The following is a 17464-nucleotide window of genomic DNA, read 5'->3' on the forward strand; positions in this document are numbered from 1 at the left end:
TAATAGCAACATTTTCATGTTATATTTGCGTAATATATTTTACAGATTCAGTCGAAATCTTTCTTATTATTGTACTGACAATTATATAAATTTACAGAATGTGTGGTGAAAATACCGTCCATGGTGATGACTATATGAAGGAGCATTAATGTACAGATACTTTACGGGCTATTCATGCCCGTGCCATCTCTTGGGTGGCTTAATCTTTATCAATCAATTAATCTACAGATACTCATCATCGCCCGTGCTATATGGAAATTTTGTGCTTGTATCTAAATCTAAAACAACAACAACAACGTATAGTTACTAGGCCTTCATACGCAATATCTAGACTACCGTATTTCAAATTAAGATAACATCACTGATAAAAAAAAAGGCATTTTCGTTGATATATTTATACAGTTTGTTGAAATATTTATGCAGTTGGTCACACAATATTATACATGTTTGGGACTCACTAATATATTTATAACGCAATTGGGTGGCATAGTAATAGGATAAATAATAATATTCCGTGTGACCCATGATGGATACAAGCGATGAGGATATTCCATACACAACACGAGCCTAGCAGTAGAGCTGCTAGATTAAGCTACAAATAGCCCAATGGGGCTCCTTGTAGCCCAATTGGGCTTCTTATAGCCCAATTGAGCTTCTTGGAGCCTAGTTAAAAATCCAACTATATATGTTTGCTATTTGCATTTTTTGGGGTAGCTACTGTTCAAATAAGCTGGGTTATGTACTCTGAAAAGGGCATCAATCGCTAAAAATCTATATTTGGCTACTTTTATTATATATTGGTGAGTGGTTGTATGAGAGCGTGGTGAGGGAGCGGTGCCGGGCTGGGTGGCTGGTGCGGTAGTGTACACACGGCCGTCACGGGGGCAGAGATGGAGCACCCACGCCTCGCTACTGACGTGGTCAGTCCCCCTTATTATACTCCTCTCACACCTTACTCACGCTCGTGAAGCACACTTCTCACCTACGGTATATGTCATGGCGATGACTTGTGCCTCATATTCCCTTATATTAGTTCACAGTCTAGGTGTTTTGATGAGGACAGCTGGTGGTGGAGGTGTTTGGTTTATATCTGCTGACCTGCCCACTACAGCTCCTGTGCCCATCACCACAGCTCCTGTACCCTGCCTGGCCCATCACCACAGCTCCTGTACCCACCCTGGGCCATCACCACAGCTCCTGTACCCACCCTGGGCCATCACCACAGCTCCTGTACCCACCCTGGGCCATCACCACAGCTCCTGTACCCACCCTGGGCCATCACCACAGCTCCTGTACCCACTCTGGGCCATCACCACAGCTCCTGTACCCACCCTGGGCCATCACCACAGCTCCTGTACCCACCCTGGGCCATCACCACAGCTCCTGTACCCACCCTGGGCCATCACCACAGCTCCTGTACCCACCCAGGGCCATCACCACAGCTCCTGTACCCACCCTGGGCCATCACCACAGCTCCTGTACCCACCCTGGGCCATCACCACAGCTCCTGTACCCACCCTGGGCCATCACCACAGCTCCTGTACCCACCCTGGGCCATCACCACAGCTCCTGTACCCACCCTGGGCCATCACCACAGCTCCTGTACCCACCCTGGGCCATCACCACAGCTCCTGTACCCACCCTGGGCCATCACCACAGCTCCTGTACCCACCCTGGGCCATCACCACAGCTCCTGTACCCACCCTGGGCCATCACCACAGCTCCTGTACCCACCCTGGGCCATCACCACAGCTCCTGTACCCACCCTGGGCCATCACCACAGCTCCTGTACCCACCCTGGGCCATCACCACAGCTCCTGTACCCACCCTGGGCCATCACCACAGCTCCTGTACCCACCCTGGGCCATCACCACAGCTCCTGTACCCACCCTGGGCCATCACCACAGCTCCTGTACCCACCCTGGGCCATCACCACAGCTCCAGTACCCTCCCTGGGCCGAGGGTGCATCATGTGTTGTTCGGTTGCGGCTCTCCGCCATTATTTGCACGCTATGGCTTTGCTGACTGGGGATGCGCTTTGGGTTGACCCGGTTTCCCTCCCACTTCTGTTCCCGGGCTTGCTTCTCCCAGGTCGTCCGCAGGGTTATTAAGTCTAGACAGCCTGCTGTCTATCCTTGTGGCCACGACATTCGTAAGTTTGCTGCTTTGGCTGCCATCTTTAGCAACATGTCTTGGATTGACATTCGGGCCTGGGGTATTTGGAGGTCGAACAGGGTCCTGGTCACTCGCTACCATGTCGATGTCCCTGGACATGGTAAGGCCTGCATTGCATTGGGTTGGCGGTTGCAGCCAGTTGTCTCGCCTTCGCTTTGAGGAGTGAGGACTGGCTGCCTCCCGGGTAAGTCCTTGTTTTTCCTTGTCTTTGAGTTGTTAGCTCTGGAGAGCCGACAAGCTCCCCATAGAAAACCAGCATTGAATGCAATGAAATGCCTTTTTCTGGGCGAAACCAAGAAGCTCCTCGGTATCCCTTCTTTCCTTCCGGTCGGCAGTGTTTTCGGGTGTTTTTGATATCCAGCCCAAGAACTGGCGGTTGAATCGCCGGCACAAGGATCTGGGGCTCCCCCTTTCCCCCTCTCCAGGGAAGGAGGGGGTTGCGCAGACAGCGGCGCGGCAATGTGATATCATGCTCATTTGCTAATTTCGTTTGGGGAGTTCTGTCCACTTGTTCAGCCTTCGGTAGCAATATTTTTACCAGAATAGTGGTTTGTTTTTGGGCGCCTATCTTTCTGGGTGCCAGACCCGGTTGATGGCAGACATAGAATGCTCCCAACTACTCGTACATGGTGGTTTCTACAGGCCATTGCTCCTCGTTCCTCCCTGAGTGGGGCCAGGTTCTGGCTCGTGATCCATGGTAGGCAAGAACTCCATGCACTTTGACTGATGCCAATAAACTAATACAGTTACATATCCTGGATAGCTCTGGGGAGCCTCCAGGTTTCGCCCAGTAAAAGGCGCTTCATTACACTAAATGCTGGTTTTTTGTGCATAGGCAGGATGACCATTTCTCTATAGTCACTGTCTAAAGATTAATTATGTACAGTAATGGAACAAATATATATTATTTTTAAATACTATACAGTAATGCATTCATTTCTTTTTTCCAGTTTATGTCTGAGCTAACTCTGATGTTTCACAATGCGCGCACAAAGGGAGAAGTGACGGTAACAATAAAGAGATGTGAGTTAAAAGTGTGTGCATATGAAACTTCTTAAAATATTTCTTTTGAAGTGTTTAATTAATTAATTGGCTAGTTAATAACTCAATTTTTAGTTTATTAGGTATTCCAGGTAGGTATACTCTAGCTTTGTCTCGCTACAGGGCATTATTTTTGTTATTGATACCAGGATGACTTTGCATATTGGCTTGAAACATCAACATTTGTGTAATAGTAAAAAGTTTTTTTTTTTTTTTTAATGGAAAAAGTTGGTAATATATATGCTTTCACTAAGATTTACAGTGTGTGTGTGTGTGTGTGAGTAGGAGTTCGGCAAATTCATATGGAGTGTTAAGGAGGAGCTGAAAATTATAAAAGAAAAATATTTAAGTCAATAAAAAAAAAGTGAGAAAAGTGGAAATTTTTTATTTTTGAATTAAGAAAATGATGTGCAAAGCAGGGGATCGAACGTCTATTAAGCAATTTGTCCAAACAACTTCTTTGGGGATAATGTGGAATGAGACCAGAAGGCATGGCAGGATGTGCAAAATAACCCACTAAAAATCAGAGGTCCAATAGACATGCTGAGAGAGAACTTAATCAACATCAAAGACCCAAGACTTTTCAACACTTCACCTACACATTCAGGGTATAACTGGCTGACCTCTCGCAGTGTTAAAAAAAGAACTTGACAAGCCCCTGCAAAGGATACCTGATCAGCCAGGCTGTGAGCAGCCGCAATGAACAGCCTGGTTGATCAAACCAACAAAAGGGAGACCTGGTCACAGATCAGCCCATGGGGACACTGATCCCCAAAATCAACAGGTAGGTAAACAGAAAGGGTACAGTTGGTTTCTTTGAGTAGCAGCCAGCAGAGTGCTGGTGGGACATGACAACAATTGTCACTAAACAATCCCATCACCAGATACAGTTGAGAGAATGGTTTAATATAATGACCAGCATTGTATCTCAACTCAACAAAGGAATTGGCAGGTGTACAAATCTATGTAATGTAGATAATTTTTGTTTCTGGGAACTAGCAAGAGGAGTTGTACAGTAATAATATTTTGGCAGGTGTTATATTAAGATTTTTATCATAAAATCTTACTGTTTATGTTGCTGAGTAAAACTTTACTACTAAAGTTAATAATCTCTCTTTTAGATAAGTATTTTCTGTGTGCATGTAACTTCCATTGTTGGGGACAGAAAGCCTCTGCTTAGGCTCGTGTTGAGGCTTCCTCTTGGTTGAACTACTGACCTTTCCCAGGATCCAATCCACAACAGTTGTCTAACTCGTGGGTACCTATTTACTGCTAGGTGAACAGAGGCATCAAGTAAAAAAAAAAACGTGCCCAACCATTCTGTCCCACCCAGGACTTAAATCTGGGATCCTTGGTTGTGGGTCTTGAACATAGACTACTACTGTAATGGCTTTCTACATCTTTTGAATGTAGATCTTGCAAACCCTTTCAAATGTATTGATATAAAAATATGTTTATATTTGCTTTGTAATCAGTCATGTCCAAAAATTACTTGTTACTCATTAAAGGAAATGTAAATACTGGTACAGTATAAACAGACAAGAAGCCCTTTTTATAAAGTTACCATCATTATACAGTTCATATACAGGTATTAAAGTATGACATTGTACTGTATTTATAGTCAAATTTTATTTGATCCGTTATTACAGTACTGTATATGAATCGAGCCCCAGGCCTGCCAATACATGAGCATGTTAGCAACCAATATTTGGGTTTGACTGCCCAGGATGGATGTACTGTATATCCCTTTCCTACAGTAATTTTTATATAGAAAATCAATGTGCTATTCCTGTATTCTACTAAACATATCCATTAATATTAGTAGGGTTCTGTATACTGTAGTAGTAATAATTCAACAGATGCCTCATAAACTGGCATAAATGTGGGTATTATGCCAGATACAGAGTAGGGACCTTAATATTTTAAGTTTCCTGCAGCTGAAGATGCTGCATCCATGGAATTTGTCATAAATTGACATCCCTGCTCTGCATTTTAATTTTCCCTAAGATCTTCTCTGGTCTAATCTTTGACATATAGCAATTTCGTTAATTTATTGTCAAGATGATTAATCTGTTTTGCATTGAATTCAATATAATTTTCCATTCCTTAGTAATAAAATTTATCTTTTTATATTGTATGAAACATTTAATTTTACAAAATGTTTGTTTGTAAAAAAGACAATTTGATGTTATATCTGACGTGATGTCAAGAAATACAATACTGTACGGTGTATTTATTACCTTACAGATGATGGTCGCACTCGTCCACATCCTAAACCTAGAAAACTCAAGAATGGGAAGATGTCCATAGTAGAACCTTTGCCGGAGCCTGATGAATATAGCTGTTTATTGCGAGCAAAGACCAACGATAAGAAGATTAGTACAGTGGTAACAATGATTTGTTTGAGTTATGCTTTGACCTTTTCCTGAGATACTGGGGCATTTAATTTGACAATGTTTTATATGAAGTAGAAGTTCTCACCAAAGAGTGTTAAGTTAGGCATTGTAATTAGGTATCCTCAGAAGGGATACCTTATGGTTTGCTGTGTTTCATTTCTAGGCTTGCTCTCTGTGGTTTACCTCTGCTTAAGGCACTGGCACTCCAGAGTCACTTAATATGCCAGCTCCTACCCAGAGTATGTATGTTGAGACCGGCATCCTGTCTGTACAGTATCGCCGTGATCGATACTGTCTTCGATACTTTGCCTTGTCCCTACAACACCCTCACTCTCGCTTATGTCGTACTTTGACCATTATCCCTCCTGTAGGCCCTGTTCTCTTTCACCACCTTCCCCTTTCTGTACGGTAGTCTCGCTTGCAAGGTTCACAGTTCATGTTACCAATGTTTCTTCTCCTATTGTTCCGTCCTTGCCCCCCATGGATGGGTCCCCTCTTCCTAAGTTTTGTAGATTCTGACCCACATGACTAAGGCTTTTACCCCTTCTACAGTTCTGAAACACCTTTTCCTTGTTCACTGTTCTTCACACTCCCATTCCATCTCCATCTCCACAGATGGGTCCAAGTCTGCTGACGGTGTAGGCTACTCCGTTGTATTTCCTGACTGCACCTATATATGTGTCGCTGCCTCCGGAGACTACAATCCGTTCTCGCAAATTCGTATAGTCAATATTGACTTATTAAATAAGTGCATAGGTGACATACTAAACATAATAGATACCCTTAAAAAGCTTCATAGAAAACACCGACCTAACCTAACCTTGTTAGTATGTTAAGATAAGCATCTTACAGCTTCGTAATTACAATTGTTACCTAACCTATTATAGGTATAGGTTAAGTAATAATTGTAATTACGAAACAATAAGATGCTTATCTTAACATACTAACAAGGTTAGGTAAGGTCGGTGTTTTCTATGAAGCTTTTTAAGGGTATCTATTATGTTTAGTATGTCACCTATGCACTTATTTAATAAGTCAATATTGACTATACGAATTTGCGAGAACGGGTTGGAGACTAGCATCTTCATGGCAGAACTTTATGCTATTTTACATGCTCTTCATCAACTGCTTTCTTGCCGTAATTTTTTTTTTTTTTTTTTTTTTTTTAGTTGACTCACCATGCCCTCATGGGACTGGAGTCCTTTAATCCTGTCTATCCTGTGGTTGTTGAAATTCAGTATTGACTTTCTTACTTCCAGCAAATTTAAGACAGTTGAGTTTTGCTGGGTTCCCAGCCATATTGGCGTTTCCTTTAATGAGTGTGCAGATGCTGCCGCAAAGAAGGCTATTCACACTTGTCCCATTTCTCACAAAGGTGTTCCTTATTTCAACTTCTACCCTGTTATTCATTCCTCAATCCATACCCCGTTGGCAGGATTGCTGGTCTTCTGTTACGGTAACAAGCTGCTTGCTCTTAAGGGGTAGTGTGTCCCCATGGCCATCCTCCTGCCACCATAACCAGTGGTGGGAAACAGCTCTGGTGAGTATGTATTGGCCATTCCCGTCTAACTCGGAAGCACTTAAAGCGCCGCCCTGCTCCTTAGTGTCCAAACTGCATTGTCCCTCCTACCGTCATGCATATCCTTGTTGAATATCCTTACTTCCAGGGTGTATGTGCATCTTGCTTCCCGATTGTCCCTCGCGGTCACGTGTCCCTCAATAGTATCCTTGGTGAATCAGATACGTTTGATATCATTCGCCTTATTCGTTTTTTTTTTTCTCATATTGGCATTCTTAGTGATATTAGTGCCTTTTGAATAGCTCGCACTTTTGACGGTGCTACATAGCCTGGTGCCGGTGCCTTCTTTTGATAATAACTTACTTAATCTTTTGCTCTTTCTAATGTGTTAATGACCTGTCCAAAGGTGCGAGTTTCTACATGTCAGTGTTTGCATACAATGCCAGACTAATGTGGAGAGTACACGCTTAAGAAGACTAGAATGCTAGAGGAAGACCAGTCCTAGAATATAGCACAAGCTAGGAAAATGCATATAGTGAAGCACAAAATAGAGATTGTGTAAAGTTTAGAAGTTTACAAAATGGCTTGTGCACCATTAGCATTAACACTATCGGTAACTTTGGACCGGACTCTCGTCCATTATTTTTCTCCTGAGTCCTAACCGAGGACCGGACTTGCGTCCACTACAAAAATATTTGTATAAAATTCATTTTTTATCCAATCGACCTCGGGATAGTATCAAAATAAGCGCCTTTAGAATGCGCACAATTTGATACCAAAATGAAAGATGTAACATGAAACTTGATGTCCGAACACTTATATGATTATAAATAGGTTTTTGGTCAAAATTTTATAATATTTGTTAAAATTCTATTTATTGTGCTATTATGTTGGGACTAGTTTTAAAATACGCGCCTTTACGTTGCGAACAACTTGATACCAAAATGAAAGATGTAACACAAAAATTTGTCAGAACACTGGAAAGATATAAATAATTTTGTGATGAGCTTTCAGTATTAAAATATTTGTTAAAATTCCAGTTATTGCTCTATTATTATGGGACCAGTTTTAAAATACGCGCCTTTTTATTGCGAACAATTTGATGCCAAAATGAAAGACTTAACACGAAAATTGATGTTGTCAAACTGAACGAGTATACACATTAGGTGGCAGTGTACAAATTGGTGCTCGTTCACGGGTAACTTTAGGCTTTTCTGCGGGGAGGCACTCCAGGCTTTTGTACATTATGTACTCTGTGTGGACCTTCCTGTTGTTTCTTGTTCCTCAACAGCACTGTGTGGCTTTTGGACGGTGGTTACAGTTCTCAAGTATCCAGTCCAGGGCCAGAATTCAACAAGCATTATACACATCTACTTACGAACTTGCACATCTTTTCCCAATGTTTGGTACATTGTTTACATTTATTAAACACTTTACAAGCTTCAAAATATCCTAATAAAATATTATTGTTATAAACAGTTTCCTAGTGCTTCGGAGCTCATAAACTATTTAATAATTGTAAGCAGAACTTCCAAAGATTGACAAAAGATGTACGGATTTGTAAGTACTTGCATAACTGTTTGATGAATCCGGTCCCAAGTCCCTGGGTCCAGTCTACCAAGCTCCATTCCACAGAAATAAGTTTTCTTCGCTTTTGTCTTTACGCAGGTAGACCTCACTGGGGGTGCCAAGGGGTGAAAACCAAGAAATAGTTAAATTGCAATGAAATGCTAATTTCTTGGTTGCATATTGGTAGATTCCCATTCCTGTCCTAGAGTCCCAGTTACCCATACATAGGACATATTGTGGTTCAAGTGTGACATGGCCTCTTCACCCTAACGCTTGGATAGATTGGGCCGCCACTGGGTGACAGTTCGGTTAGTTAAGAGTGAGCTGTTGAGAGTTCTTTGGTGATTAATGTTTTCCAAATAATTTTCATACTAGGATTGAACATTTTTGAGTTTTCCATTGTTAGGGTGGTCGATCTTTGATCCTCAGCATGCTGAGGTTGTCAACAGAAGCCTGGCAGGGTGACAGTGTCCTACATGAGCTGGTGACATAACCTAAGGAAAACTACTCAGAGAGGTCACCCAGATACGGGCATTTCATTGTACTCAACACTGTTACATAATTCCAGTACTGTACTTACCTTAATTTGTTTTACTCTCAAGGTTTCGGCACTGGATGCTCTGAAATTCCAACTGCAGTTTGCACAATTCCTCCGTTCCAACATGGATGGCCTTAAGAAAGAAAAGAAGGCTAAGAAAAAAGGCAAGAAAGCTACTCAATAAATTCAAAGCTGGAGACTAATATCATACATGAAAATGCGTAAAAATGAAAAATTGTCTAGCCATATAGGCTTTCAGAGAAAATCCGCATTGCCAAAAAGAGCTTGGGTTGGTCATGGGAGCATACCTTTTGTCTTAGGTTGTGGAATGTCTTTGATAAGGGTACCAATATTTTGGTGACTGTGATATATGTAATAAGTGGATTTATGATCCTAGCAAGCATTTGTAATGTACAGACTTCTGTATGAGGTTTTCACAATCTTGTGCATTGTCGTCAATTGATATAAAGAGAGTTAGGACTTTGTTCTAACTAATGATGGCATACAGAGTTGGTACGTGGCACTGAAGCCTTTTTTTTTTTTTTTTTTTTTTTTTTTAAGGATAAAAGCAATAGTCAGCTCTATAATTTGTTTTCCTTTGGTATATTGGGAACTAAATAATTACAGTACTGTATAAAATAATTTGTGTTGACTTAGGGAAAACATATGAACAGTTCTTTCAAGTGATAAATTTTTTGTTTTGAGGATATGCTATGGTTCTTGACTTAATTGTTTGATAGTTTGTGGCAATTTTTATGTAGCTCTTAAACTTTTCCTTACAAAAAAAATTAGTTTTATAGCATATTGAGCACTCTAAATTGAATAAAAAATAGTATTGAACCTAACTAAAGCAGCTACAGTATTGTCAGAAGCACATTAGTTGAGACTGCTGCTAATAAAATTGTTGTACCGTACTGCATATTGTGTGTTCAATGGCAGAGCTTCAAGGTCACAAAGTAAAGCAACTACCTTGGGGAATTTTAAATTTTCATGACACCCAAACAAATACTCACCTGGCATTTCTTGATGATTCTGAAGTCCATTCCTTGTGTCAGTAAATACAGTAACCAAAAATTTAATCACTGATTTTTCAAGCTTTTGAATTACTGTAATTGTTAAATTTATCGGCATGGATTTTCACATTTTGTACCAGACATACTTTGCATAACTTTCCAAATTGATATTGTTTGCCTTAGTTTATCTGGCAGGGCTTTAAGAGGCTTTACTACTCTTTGGTCCTTTTCTTTGAACACTGTGGTTTAATGTATAGTATTAGTAGATTATTTACATTATATCCTCATTGCGCCAGTTTATTATCCACCATACTTTATAGATTAGTGTGGAAAGGGGATTGTTTTGCATTGTGGACTAGTTCTCATGAATATAATGTGTATCTATTATAATACTATAAATATTCTTCAAAGTCATATTGCATGAGAACAGTTATCCAGACTTGCATATTTTCAGATTGTACCTTTTATTATTGTTCAAAGTTATTTCATACATTTAATCTCTCTTCACTTCTGTACACATATCTTTATACGTGTGGTTTGATGTCACTTCTGACATTGTTACAGAAATAAACCTTAACTCTGTAATTCACCACACATTTTTTACCATAGTTCTGAGTTGTTTTTTTTATTGTGGAATTTTTTCCTTTGTTTTCTTTATTCAGTTACACTTTTAAATGCTGTAATTTAAACATTTAATATCCAGCATAATAAACAAACACTTTTTTTAATTTGTCTACAAACTTGGAAATGTTTATAATACTCCAAGTTGTTGACAATAAGTAAACTGGTAAGAATTAGGTATTCCCAGTACGGAAACTATGGTTTTGTTATGTTTGTTGTTTTGCATGGCATTCCTGTTGAGCATCATAGAAGCCTTATTCAACTGTATTGACTTGAAATTTTAAATACTCACATTTAAATTTGTGCCACAAAGTTTGGATAAAATATAAATTGAGTGATAGTCCCATGGCAACTTTTTGTTCTCCATGTTTAAGGTCCTTTCATTATTGGATAGTGAAGACCAGTGGTAGCTATTTTAATTTATTTTGTATTGGTTGTTCCTATTGTATTGATATTTCATTTTATTGTCTTTAAACATACAATACATATGTTGGCCATAAAACAGTTGTTTTTTTATATTGGTAGGGTAGCTCCCATTGAAACCCATTTATAGTTATTTTCACATAAAACATAATGCTCAGTAGTATTTTGTCCCAGATTCATATTAATAGGATATGCTATAGTTCTAGTTGATAAATAGAGAGCACTTGAAAGGAGTATCCATGGAGTGTTATTAGCAAATTAGTCTTGTCACCCTACACTCGAATATTTTTAACCTCCATAATTGGTTGCGGTAAAGCAAACTTTGTTCATTGTTGTTTTGCATTGCTTTCTTTAAAAATATTTAAGCAGTTTTAAATAAAATCATCACGTATTTATTTGGAATCCTCAAAAGAAAAAAATTTATTACTAATACATTAAATCACTCCACATGAATTCTTCCCTAACACATTTTGTCTACTACTTTGTAAAGCTAATTTCTCACTGCAATCCACTTCTCTAGACAAAGTACAGTGTTTGGTTAGGTCATCCTGTGTGTGGATTTTCACAATATTCACTTTCTATATGATTGTCTTTGCAAATAATCTTATATATGGAGGGTTTAGAAGACAAAGAAAATTGTTAAAATAAAGTTAGAACAGTATTTGTAAAAGTGTTAATAATTTAATTGTTTGGGATTTTATTTATTTAATATTTTTACCTCCCAGTTAAGGCCACAATTTGACTTTTGGCTGTTGTCACTGTACTGTAAAATGTTGAGCTGCTCTAAAAGTGACCTGGTCTGTGTATGAAGCACATCTGGGCTGCAGGTCATCTCTTTGTATGCCACAGTATGTTCCCGTCAGTTGCCTTCAATGTATAATGTATGGGAAAGGTACTGCTCTGGTATGACTATAAAAGTGTATCCCAGCTCTGGCGCACTGTATTAGCATGATTCTGCATCATTATTCAGTGCATGAATGTATGATCAAACACAGTATATATTTTCATAGGGTCTATTTGATTTTTTTTAATGATTGTTTTAGTCTTGTATTTCAAATTATCTTTTGAAACTTTTGGCAAATCATTAAATAAAAGTATGGTTAATTTAGTATTTTTTAAATCCTAGATCTCATGATTTTGACAGTGGGGCTTTTTTCTCTTGAATTAATGCATGCTAGAGGATATCCATAATGAGAATTAGGCTAAATATGAAGCTTTTTATGCAAAAATATATATTTTCTGTGTGGGGGGGGGGGGAGCCCTTGTGGCTCCCAGGAGTTATCCAGGCTGATGGGGATAGTCTCAACTAATGGCATCAGTCAATGTGGGTGGAGTTCTAGGCCTACCAAGACCACGGGCCAGAAGCTTTCCCCCTCAGAGGCATGAGGAGCAATGGCCTATAGAAATGCATTTGTGATTTTGGAGCATTCTATATCTGTCATTGACCGGGACAAGCACCCAAAAAGGTAAACCCCTCAAAACAAACCCATATTCTGATAAAACCAACGAAACAAATAGAACTCCCCCAAGGGAAAGCGAGCAAACAAGTGTGACGTCACACGAACCGCATGTCCGCAGTTTTTCCCCTCCCCGGAAGGGGGAGCTATCTTGAGATGATTTCGGGGCTTTTTAGTGTCTCCTCGACCAGGCCTCCACCCCCAGGAAGCAGCCCGTGACAGCTGACTAACACCCAGGCACCTATTTTACTGCTAGGTAACAGGGGCATAGGGTGAAAGAAACAATGCCCATTGTTTCTTGCCGGCGCCCGGGATCGAACCCGGGACCACAGGATCACAAGTCCAGTGTGCTGTCCGCTCAGCCGACCGGCTCCCAGCCCTCCCACCAGCGATCCACACCTTCAGTTCCTCAACTGATGGGATAAGGCTAAGTCATTGTGGCTCCAGATTCTCTTTGTGCTGGGCCTGGGTTCAGGACTTTTCTTTGGTGTGTGAGCTGGGAGACATATTCCAGGGTACTCCGCCGTTATTTGCCTGCCACGGCTTCTGTGTCCAGGGACGTGCTTTAGGTTGATCCGGTTTCCCTTCTTCCCTTTTCGTGGGTACTGGTCTCTCAGGTCGTCCGCAGGGTTATTAATTAAGTCTAGCCAGCCTGCGGTCTATCCCTGTGCCCATGACGTTCATAAGTTCGCTGCTCTTGCTGCTGTTTTTGGGAACATGTCCTGGGCTGACATTCGGGCACGGGGTTTTTGGCGATCAAACTGGGTCCTGGCTGCACGCAACCTCGTGAATGTTCCAGTTCCTAGTTGGGCCTGTATCGCTTTGGGTCAGCGGTTGCAGCCTGTCTCGACTTCGAGTTGGTGTGGAGCACCGACGCCTCCTGGGTAAGACCCCTTTTTTCCTTAGTCTTTGATGAAGTAGCTCCGAGGAACCATAGGGGCTTTCCCCAGAAAACCAGCATTGAATGTAATGAAATGCCATTTTCTGGGAGACGCCCTGGTAACCCTCCCTCTTCCCCGTCGGCGGTTTTCGGGAAATTTGATATCCAGCCTTGGATATCATATCTATATGTCTATGTTTTCCTATTCCACATTCCATAACACGGCATTTATTCACATTAAATTCCATTTGCCAAGTGGTGCTCCATATACTTATTTTGTCCAGGTCATCTTGAAGGGCATGACAATCATCTAAGTTTCTTATCCTTCCTATTATCTTAGCATCATCAGCAAACATGTTCATATAATTCTGTATACCAACTGTCATTTATGTAGACAATAAACATCACTGGTGCAAGAACTGAACCCTGTGGTACTCCACTTGTGACATTTCTCCAGTCTGATACATTGCCTCTGATCACTGCCCTCATTTTTCTATCAGTCAGAAAATTTTTCATCCATGCTAGAAGCTTACCTGTCACCCCTCCAATATTTTCCAGTTTCCAGAACAACTTCTTATGTGGAACTCTGTCGAAAGCCTTTTTTAGGTCCAGATAGACGCAGTCAACCCAACCATCTCTTTCCTGTAATATCTCTGTGGCTCGACCATAGAAACTGAGTAAATTCGATACACAGGATCTTCCAGATCGAAAACCATACTGTCTGTCTGATATTATATAATTTCTCTCTATGTGTTCTACCCATTGAGTTTTTATTATTTTTTCCAATATTTTCACTATTACACTTGTCAATGATACAGGTCTATAATTAAGGGGGTCTTCCCTGCTGCCACTTTTGTAGATTGGAACAATGTTAGCTTTTTTCCACACGTCTGTGAGGTCATTCTAAAGCATGTGTCTTGTTCCTAATAAAACACAAAATTAAACAAAAGGTGTACAGATTTACTACAAGGTTTATTCCAAAGTTGAGGGAGCTAAACTATTAAGATGGGTTAAAGGAAGTTACCCTTATTCTGAATAGTCATGATGAGTTTTTATGTAATTTTAATTAATCATTAATACATTAAAAATTTAAAATTTTTGCAATAATTGTTGTAAAGTAGGTGTTGAATATCAAGCTCAAAGTACTTGGCACAAAATGATGATCTGTTTCAGTACAACTAACTGAGAATGGTCAGACGTTCCAGTGTGAGTCACACAGGTAGCAAGGTAAACACAAGACAGCGTAAATGCTTTATTTAGAAGTAGTGTAAATGTATAAGTTAAACACAGACTTCAGTACAGTACAACAATATAAGAGCCCAGACCCAACTTACCGCCGCAGATCCTCTGCTGAATGTGTGTCACTATTAGCAACACGAAACAAGTGAATAAGCATGCCAAATATACACCGTTTAGAATATTATGAACCCCATATCAAACCTGTGAGCAGGGGGAGGGGCAGGTAGGAACAGTTATATTATGTACCTTAGAACTAAACCTTAATGTTCTTTAACCAATTTATACTAACTACTAAAGAAGGGGTACCACCTCTCATAAATATATTTTGTCTTTAAACGTACCCCCACATTGCGCAGTGGTGGAAAGGTTACAGTGATACAGTAGGCTCAGTTTATGCTGTAACCTACTTATAGTTGGCAAATTTGTCAATATTTAATTTCTAATCAATTATTAGTTTATTTCTTGAATATCAGTGGTATAATTATCTTTAAAAAAAATCACATTTAGTTACATAGTGAGTGATGCAAGGCAAATGAATAGGTTTGGTGTCAGTATACATGTAGTCGGATCCAAATCAGCAAGGTGTGAAATCCCAGAGGCCACAGCCAAGCCTAAGTCTACTAGTAATAGCTGAGTGTTGATTTTATTGGATGACCTATAATTATGTGGCTATTCTTGCATGATAGTGTGATAATAGATTAGCTAGTGTAGATTTCACTGTATTTCAGGTTCAAGAAGTTTTGTTGAAGTTCTTATGTAATATTTTAACAGCCTGCTTACAGGCAATTTAAGGGTTATTTATTCTCAATTCCTCATTTGAGAGGAGTGTACTTTCCAGTAAATGCTTTGGCTAATTCACCATTTCTATTATGCATTCGGAGCCAACATACAATAGAATCTAGGAGTTGAAGAAACTAAAACCTATCTCATAGTTCACCTCATTTACTCTGATGGGAAGTAAGTAATTATCAAAAGAAGGCGCCAAGACGGCTAGACTATGTAGCACTCTGGTGGGAAGAAACCCTGTGCACTAGCTACACGCCTGACCATGGGGGTAAGCTGTGTGTGTCCTGCTTCCTTACCTGCAAGCACTGTTATGGGCTACATTATGGCTCAAATAGTCAACGTGAGTGATATAAAATTCCTTAGTAAACAGAACTTAGACTGCCAACTGCCCATTGCCTATAGACACACATGGAAACCAGTGTATGGACACAAGGTTTGTAAAATGTAAATACAGTAGTGCTAAGTAGATTTCTTAAATAATTCTGACAGTGTACAATGCTATATAGATAAACCTCAATATTAAGGAGACATATGTGGGGATCTTTGAGAAACCATTAGAAATGGTGGCCCTCGGACAAATAGGCTTACTTTTAAATTCAGGAAAACTTGTATTATGTATATTGTTTCATGTTGAAGCAGGTCATCACATGTGAGCGCACACATTGACCCCAGTAAACTCCTTCACTTTACACTGGTCAGTCTCCCAACAATGAGTGTACTCCAAAATGTCACTCTTGTCCTCAAGATGCTAAAAAAGTCTAAGTTGACCTCTGGGGGTTGAGGGGTCATTTAATGGCTCACTGGATGGTAACAGCTCCTGTACCCTGTTGAAAATAATTTGTATATTACTGTTTATATGATTCCTCATAATTATATTATCACTACTTGTTAAATATTAATCTAACTTTATCATCATTGTCATTTTATCATCCAACTCATCATCAATTAGTATATCATAAAATGTAAATAATTATAACACACACTTTAAATTAATTGCTGTATCACAGCAATTATCCACTACTGTATAGTGTTAAAGTAAGCTCTGTAATAAATTCATAACTAATGATATTCCATCTTCCAGTACTAATGTTCAGAACTATTTTACAGGTAACTACCCAGTCTCTGTACCTAACGCCCGCTAATTCCACTGATGTAAATGAGGTAATCCTTTCCCTTAAGACCAAGTCTAGTGCCCTTGTGGAGACACCAACTGTAATCTACAAAAAAGCCTCCAGATCTTTAGCCCCTGCCATTGTATTGCTCTACAACAAGTCACTTGAATTCCAAACTTTTCCAGATATTCTAAAAAAAGTGAGAGTAACGCCTGTCCACAAATGTGGTGATCTCATTGATGTCAACAACTTCAGACCTTTATCAATTCTGCCAAACTTGTCAAAAATATTTGAAAAACTAATCTACAAGCAGCTTTACACTTATCTAGCCAAACACTATATACTTAGCTCTTGTCAGTATGGTTTCAGATCCAAAAAAAGCACTAACGATGCACTTATTAGTATGATTAACTTGATTCATGCAGCTCTTGATAAAAATGAGTTCCCTGTTGGGTTATTTGTGGACCTACGTAAGGCTTTTGACACTGTCAACCACCAAAACCTTCTTCTTCAGTATGGCTCGCGAAATTGACATTCTGTCCCGTTTTCTTTTTTGGGTTCTTTGGTAGGTTAGGAGAGGGTACTTTAGTATGACAATTTATTGACGTTGGTAAACCTTAGGAGGACAGGCTGAGGTTCGGCCAATTTGGTACATCTAGATCACTAAAATGTGACGTTGCGAATGTTCGAGAGAA

At 39.9% G+C, this 17464-nt stretch overlaps 2 protein-coding genes across 2 annotated transcripts in view; one reads left to right on the top strand and one right to left on the bottom strand.

Moving 5' to 3' along the window:
- Positions 1–796: 796 nt before the first annotated feature.
- Srp14 (signal recognition particle 14) lies at positions 797–12399 on the top strand. Its single transcript, XM_045736479.2, has 4 exons — positions 797–920; positions 3126–3198; positions 5464–5603; positions 9303–12399. The coding sequence occupies exons 1-4, from the start codon at positions 891–893 to the stop codon at positions 9420–9422; spliced, it is 363 nt and encodes a 120-aa protein (XP_045592435.1). The 5' UTR covers positions 797–890; the 3' UTR covers positions 9423–12399.
- A 2472-nt stretch (positions 12400–14871) lies between these two features.
- The window catches only part of LOC123754254 (uncharacterized), a 37973-nt gene continuing 35380 nt past the window's right edge, over positions 14872–17464 (bottom strand). The window contains exon 21 of the mRNA XM_069326347.1: positions 14872–16481. The gene's annotated coding sequence lies outside the window, so the exon portion shown is untranslated. The remainder of the gene's footprint in view (positions 16482–17464) is intronic.

The sequence above is a fragment of the Procambarus clarkii genome, chromosome 18 (genome assembly GCF_040958095.1).
Source record: "Procambarus clarkii isolate CNS0578487 chromosome 18, FALCON_Pclarkii_2.0, whole genome shotgun sequence".
Lineage (NCBI taxonomy): Eukaryota > Metazoa > Arthropoda > Malacostraca > Decapoda > Cambaridae > Procambarus > Procambarus clarkii.